Source organism: Medicago truncatula, chromosome 2, assembly GCF_003473485.1.
Source record: "Medicago truncatula cultivar Jemalong A17 chromosome 2, MtrunA17r5.0-ANR, whole genome shotgun sequence".
Classification (NCBI taxonomy): domain Eukaryota; kingdom Viridiplantae; phylum Streptophyta; class Magnoliopsida; order Fabales; family Fabaceae; genus Medicago; species Medicago truncatula.
The window spans coordinates 12,564,205-12,571,245 of record NC_053043.1 but is presented as its reverse complement, the minus strand read 5'-3'; the positions used below and the strand labels follow the sequence as shown (position 1 = coordinate 12,571,245).

The following is a 7,041-nucleotide window of genomic DNA, read 5'->3' as shown; positions in this document are numbered from 1 at the left end:
ATTTGAAACATGAGACAATCATTTTTATCAACTCTCTCTTTCACATTTGCCACATTCCCAGTGAAAAAAATAGCCATTCTTCATCAACCAAATACTCCACGAAGTAGCTTACCACACCAAATGAGAATCAATGTTTTAAATCCAACTAAGAGAGATATTTACGTTTATAACAAACTATGATTCTAACTAACCATCAAGCCTTCATGTATACCTTTTGATCACAACATTTATAACACTTCTTCAAAACAAAACAAAAAAATTTATAACAATAATATATAAAATAGTCAAGTATTTTGGTACTGGAAATTTTGGTACTAGAAAAGTGTCACGCATATAAACATAGAGAAATGATATTTGAACATCCATTTGGTAACAATTTTTGTGACAACTTTTTCTCTCATACTCATATTATTTTTTATTTTATCTCTCTATTGTCTTGGTTTTCGTGCAAATACCTATTTTTCTTTGTAAATTATGATTGTCACATAATTGTCAACTAAATTGGTTGTTCAAAGGAAATTTGAATATTCATACGGCATAAAGTTGAATGTTCAACTTTACCTAAGAATATTTTTGAGCCTCTGAAACAAACACGTTATATGTTATAAACATGAGTTAGTTAGTCGCCATCACTAAGACAATAACTTATTTATGTCATTTATAATTTTTTTCACTAACATATCCTTATTTATTACTCTCTCCTTATATAAGTTCTTTTTGCCTTTTTCACATTTCTTACCAAATTGTTTTTGTTTGTATGTGTATTAAATTTGATTTTTCATATTTCAAGACAAGTTAGTAAATTAGGGGTATGTTAAAAAAAAAAGCATCTAGTAATTTAAAAAACAGTTTATATTTAGGGACAAATTTTTAGTTAAATGGTGCTTATATATAGGGACAAAGGGAGTACATTTCAATAATCTATAACTACTCCACAAACTATAATTAATAATAATATTTTAGTAAAGAAAAAAGATTGATAGTGCGACAACATGGCAACGAAAAGCAACGAATAAACGGAAGTCCTGGAATATGGATTAGATTGGCATTTACTTTGACTTTTATTTATTTTGAAAATATAATACAACTACCTTCCATGTTTCGTGTGTCATTCGCGTGTATATTTCTCGCATCATATAGCAATTCCCTTTAGTAAATGATATATATTGTATCATTACATTTAACATTGTTAAAATCTATCAAAAATGTGCTCCTCCTCAAGGTCTCAGATTCGATTCTCTCTAGTACTATTTTGGGTGGATTAATTTAGCTTCTTAAAAAAAAAACTATCAAAAATATAACATTGTTAATCATTTTCTTAATAATCATGTAAAACTTTGACATGATAGAGAGTACTTTTAAAATTCGTTTTTAATTCTATTCCAAGAAAAGCGAGGGAGATGAGAAGTTTTTACCATTCCTCTTCTACATCATTTGTTTGATACCATTAGTGCTTATCTTCCTTTCCAAGTTGATTCCAGTATCAATATTGGATTCCAAGTAATATGATACATAGCTAATCATTCCCAAAACATAAAACTAGTTTCAATTAATTAAAGCAACCATGAAGTTAACTTGTGCTCTTAAAGTATACTATGTTAAACATTCATTTCATTTTATTAATGGTATGAATTTAATGAAAAAAAATTAATATTAAACATTTTAAGCAATAAATTAACACAATTTCCGACACATGATTTCTATTAGCGGAATTCTTAACATGTGTCCTAAGGGCACAAATTAACATTTTCCTTAAAGTAAAAAATTACACTTAAACCAAAAATAGTTTAATTACACAAGTTCATATTTACATAGTATTTCAAGTTCTCATTTTTGTCTCTTGAAATCAATAGCTCAAAGTTTTGACTTTTGAGACTCTTCAATTCTAGTAAGATCAACAAAAGTAGAAGTTTATTCAATTATTTTTTATTTTCCCTTTCCTTTTTCCAATTTTTTCCCTATTGAACAAACCAGAACCAAAATATAACTTGAAATGCAAAGTATAACTTGAAATGTTCACGTACATCATCAACATAATTTTTCTTGCATCTTCCATGAACATGTAGTTATCTATAAAGGATTAAATAAATTTTTCATCCCTATAAATATAACGAATTTTGATTTTAGTTCCTAAAAAATCAAACCGATGTTTTCATCCTCACAAAAAAAATTGATTTTGATCCTTAATGGGCACTTTATGTTCATGTGAATGTCAAGATTATAACACTTTTATGTTCAAATTGTATTCATATTATGTTCGTTTTTTTTTTTTTTTGAGGGAAATTCATATTATGTTCAACCTTCATATATTCATATTATGCTCAAAAAATGTCAAAATTATATCTATTAGAGACCAAAATCAAATTTTAATATATTTATAGGGACAAAAAACTTATTTAATCCATTTATAAAAGAACAATATATATAGTATTCCTAACATTTATAAAGAATGTTGTATTTTTTAGAATGGTAGTATCAATAATAACCAATCATAAAATATTTATCAAGAAAAAACAAATGATAAAATAAAATTGTTTTGAAATAAAACAAAATATTTTCCAAAACAAAGTGAAATAAATAAGTCACTATCATTCAAAACTAGTCGTCTATTTACTCCCTCCAATTTACTCGCTTTTATTTATTTCTTTATTTTCTTTCTATTTTATGTTTTAATAAGTTTAGTTATAGTTGTCTAGTTGAAACGACAATTTATGTAAAGACGATCTTACTTATCACTTTATTACTTAAAAACATTTTGACGCATTTGCTAAATTTAGTCATCTCAGAGATTATCTCGAATCCTCCCTAATGTATTCACTTTTTCAAATGTGATAAACATAATTTGCTTTTCCTTGCAGGATTTTCATTACAATTATGCAAATTTTGCGACAAACCTACCTCCATGAGGTTGTTCTTGTCTAGTCATTTGCTGGAAAGAAAAAAAAAAGGATGATTCACATTATATCTTCATTTCGATGCATGTGTCAAAATGACATTAGTTAGATTCATTCCATTGATATTATTCCTAACTACATCTCCACGAGTTTCACAACTTGTTTAATCGTCCTAATCAAGAAAGGGAGGATATATATATATATATATATTTTTTTATTGTCAATAGAGAAAAGTATTGTTCTTTAATTGTAGTATTGTTCTTTAATTGCAAGATGAAGCCTCAATGAATGAAATTGAGACTCCTATGGAAAATACAGTGCTACATATTGCAGCTTGGTATGGTAATAATGAAATTGTGAATCTTGTAATTGAACGTGTTCCAAAACTTTTGTTTAAATTTAACAAAAACAATGATAGTGCATTTCATGTTGCTGCAAATGGTGGACACATTTCAACCGTTGAAAAGCTACTAGCAAATTATGTGAATATTGAACGGCATGATATAAAAATGGCATGGTTAGAATACACTAAAAAAAATAAGGATGACCAAGAAGACTATGATGAAAAGTCAAATATGGAGGACTTGTTAAATTTTGTAAAGGAGAAGAATGTTCGAGGCAACACTATGTTACATGAGGCAATGTTAAGTGACAAAAGCAATATGAGCAGGGGTATGATTTTCAAAGTTTGTGAACTTTACAAAACTGAAGATTTGTCTGGATACTCATTGGCAAATTCTTGTTATGAATTTGCATTAGATATTATTAATCATGCAAAGGAATCGGTACTTTTCCTTGCTGTTGTAAAAGGGGACAAGGATGCAGTCGAACTAATCTTGAAAAATTGCCCCCAGAATGTTAAGCCGGAGGGATTGTCGCCCGTTGGAGCAGCTATCCTGATGCAGAAGCATAATAACGGTACGTTGATCATAATATTGTTGTTCAATCATGTACTTGCAGTGAGTGCAATATTAGAAACTAGGATTTAGTCTGTTTTCGTGAAGCCTTGAGAATGATCTCAAGAGGGGTATTTATCGCCCTTCTTGGGCTTGTAATTTGGTGACTTAAGCCCCAAGCAGTTTGGGCCCTAAGTCACTCTAGAGCATTCTAGATGTTTCTATAAGCTTGTTAAGGCGGCGCCCTTAGGAGGACGCGCCTAGGGCCTCATGAGCCCTTCGGGTCGGCGTCTGAGCCCTTCTGGAGGGTATCTGTGCCCTTAAGGATAGATTGACGGTCCAAATCACTTGAATGATAACACTATGTGTATACTTGTGACAAAATGGGTAATATTTATGTTTGTGTGTCAGAAATGCTCAGCACCATATTAGAAAACAAACCAACTTGGGTCCATTCAAGGGACAAACATGAAAGGCTTCCACTTCATTACGCAGCATCTATAGGTTACCTTGAAGGTGTTGAATTATTAATTGACAAATGCAAATGCTGCACAATTCAAAGGGACAAATTATGTTATTTCCCAATTCATGTAGCATCATATGGTGGCCATGTGGAAGTAGTGAAAAAGTTGTTAGAATATTGTCCTGATCCCACAGAGATGCTTGACACTTCTCATAAACGTAATATTCTTCATGTTGCATCAAAATATGGAAAATATGAGGTGGTGCAATACATTCTACAAAGTCAAATTCCTGGACTTGATAAGATGATAAATCAAAAAGATAATAAAGGAGATACCCCTTTGCATTTGGCTGCGAGATCATGTCATCCTACAACTGTGTACTACTTAGTTAACCAAAGCAAAGAGAGAGTGAAACTTGATTTGGTTAACCAAAACAACGAAACAGCTCTTGACATTGTTACTACACTTTTTGAGCTTGATAAATCATCTTTAAGACAGGCAAATAGTTCTATTCAAGTCCAAACTTGCAAATTTATAACTGAGTTTCTTGTATAGTTTTTTCATTTATATAAGTAAATTTAAATCAATGGCTAAACAGGTCAATTCTTACTTGGTCACAAACCTAAATATAAATGTTCCAGGCGCACACACATGAGTGAAAAAAGTTAAAAGAAAAAGGAATTAAACAAAGTATATTTTATAAATAAGTAAACAATATATAATTTGATGTATGTGCCTAAATCATTTTTATTTTGATCTTGTGACCATAAAAAAATAATCCTAATTTGACATCTACTTTTGTTTTTTAATGACACATAGCTTTAACAATGTTTGCAGCATCTTACATGGATTGCACTTAAATCTGCTGGTGCACAGAAGAGTAGCACACCAAGTAAGTGATTCAAATTCACCAAAAGAAGAATCAGATAAAAACCAAAAAGAAGCATCTCAAAAAAGTGAAGCAAAAGAAAAAGTATTGGAAAGATATAAAGACAGAATAGAAAACCTTACAATTGTTTCAACACTTATAATCACTGCTTCAGTAGCAGCATGTTTAGCTGTTCCAGGTGAAGCAGAAGGAAAAGCACACAGCCTATGTCATGCAATGTTCCATGCTTTCATTATCTTCATCACAATATCGTTGTTCAGTTCCATTAGTGCTACTATCATACTCTTTTGGGCAACACTTGGGTTAACTGAATTGGTAACTTTTACTCTCAAAATGGTCATGCCGCTTCTTGGAATCGCTCTCATTTCGTTATCTTTGGCTTTCATGGCTAGTCTTTACACTGTTATTAGTGAACTTACTTGGTTGTCAAATGTGTCTCTGGTTATGGCATTGATTTTTATTGCGGTTGTGATTGCGTTATATATGCTCAGTTTCCTTCCATCATCATCAACTAGCAAGCCATTGCGGTACATTTCTCACTACCTTTATCTTTTTTTGGCATCACGAACTGAAAGTAAACATGATCATGGTTGTTTTGACCAATATGTATGCTCTTTTCGTGTGAGTGTGACCAATAAAATGCCAACAAATATTAATTTATGAATAGTAATACTTGTTTTAGAAATGATGTAATGTATAATGATAATGCTAGCAAGCCATTGTTCCCATAAGCAAATTACATAGTTGTTTATGTTGAATACATACTCTCTCTAGAACACCCTCTTCTTACTATGGTTAATCAACAGTGGAGGGTGTGAAACTAAGTTGAATTTTCAGGATGTAATCAATTCCATGGAGAAAGAGGGAGAGAAAGGTGAGTTTGAGTTTGGTGCTTATGTTGGTAGCGTAAGCATGATGTGGGAGGAGGTGGCTGTTAGTTGATATTTATCTCTTCAATCCAACTGATTGACTTACTGCTAACACTATTATCAGGGCAACTCCGCCTTCAGAGGCCATTTTCGGCCACCATAACGTCAAATTATGAAGTAACACCAAATCAAACTCCTTCTCATTTCATCTACAAAAATTCGTGAATGTTTTTCATTATCGAAGCATCTTCTCAAGAGGCCTACCATAGCTCCGTCGTGGTTAACTTTTTTGACCACCTTATTCATTTTTCTTCTTCTATGTGTATTGAACCTAACCGGTTCACTAAACTAGCCACGTCAACGATTTTTTTTATGACCTTATTGCCAAAAAGATTTTCATTTGCGACCCCTATCAAAATTATTAACCTAAATGACCCTCTTTCTGTTTGTTTTTTTGTGTTGTAGTGCTCATTACGGCCAAATAAAATGGCGGCGGTGATGGTAGAATGTGACACATATTCTGGGCAACCGTGCACAAACAGGAGCCATGCATACTGCCTTGCCGCTAATAATTCTCAATTTTGGTATTGAAATTTTTTCTCAATTTTTAATAATTCTCATAGGGGTCAGAAATGAATTTTTTTTTCCCATTTGACAGCTTCACACGGACATACCCTTGGTTTCCGATTCATGTTTTTTTTTTTTTGAAGAACCGATTGATGTCTATTAACCAAAGTCATATTTCCTCTTTGTATTTAATTTTAAATGTTAACCCCGAACAAATAGTTAACTTCCATGGTATTTCCTTAAAAAAAAAAAAACTTCCATAAGGTATTTTTTTTTAAAAAAAAAATTGCTGAAAATTTCAAATTGGGAGAAAAGAAAACTAAATTATGAATGCAATTTTTTTATTTGTGCATGTAATAAATAATTACAAAATAAGATAAATAAATGTCAGCTTTTGAAGAGATCATTTCTCGTCTCCTTTAATACATAATTTCATTATACATCATATAAAGTAGTGTCTAA

The 7,041-nt window shown here is 31.2% G+C and overlaps 1 protein-coding gene across 1 annotated transcript; it reads left to right on the top strand.

Moving 5' to 3' along the window:
- The first annotated feature begins 3,178 nt into the window (after nt 1-3,178).
- On the top strand, nt 3,179-6,085 carry LOC11422033 (protein ACCELERATED CELL DEATH 6). The gene is made up of 5 exons (XM_039830958.1): nt 3,179-3,812; nt 4,385-4,752; nt 5,092-5,146; nt 5,298-5,670; nt 5,950-6,085. The coding sequence occupies exons 1-5, from the start codon at nt 3,179-3,181 to the stop codon at nt 6,083-6,085; spliced, it is 1,566 nt and encodes a 521-aa protein (XP_039686892.1).
- The last annotated feature ends 956 nt before the right edge of the window (nt 6,086-7,041 follow it).

Bases quoted from the DNA above. Each gene is read 5' to 3' on its own strand.
- LOC11422033 (XM_039830958.1), top strand. From the start codon at position 3,179: ATGAATGAAATTGAGACTCCTATGGAAAATACAGTGCTACATATTGCA. The intron at 4,753-5,091 runs GCAAATAGTTCT...CAATGTTTGCAG, and splicing joins ATAAATCATCTTTAAGACAG to CATCTTACATGGATTGCACT. The intron at 5,147-5,297 runs GTAAGTGATTCA...TCACTGCTTCAG, and splicing joins ACAGAAGAGTAGCACACCAA to TAGCAGCATGTTTAGCTGTT.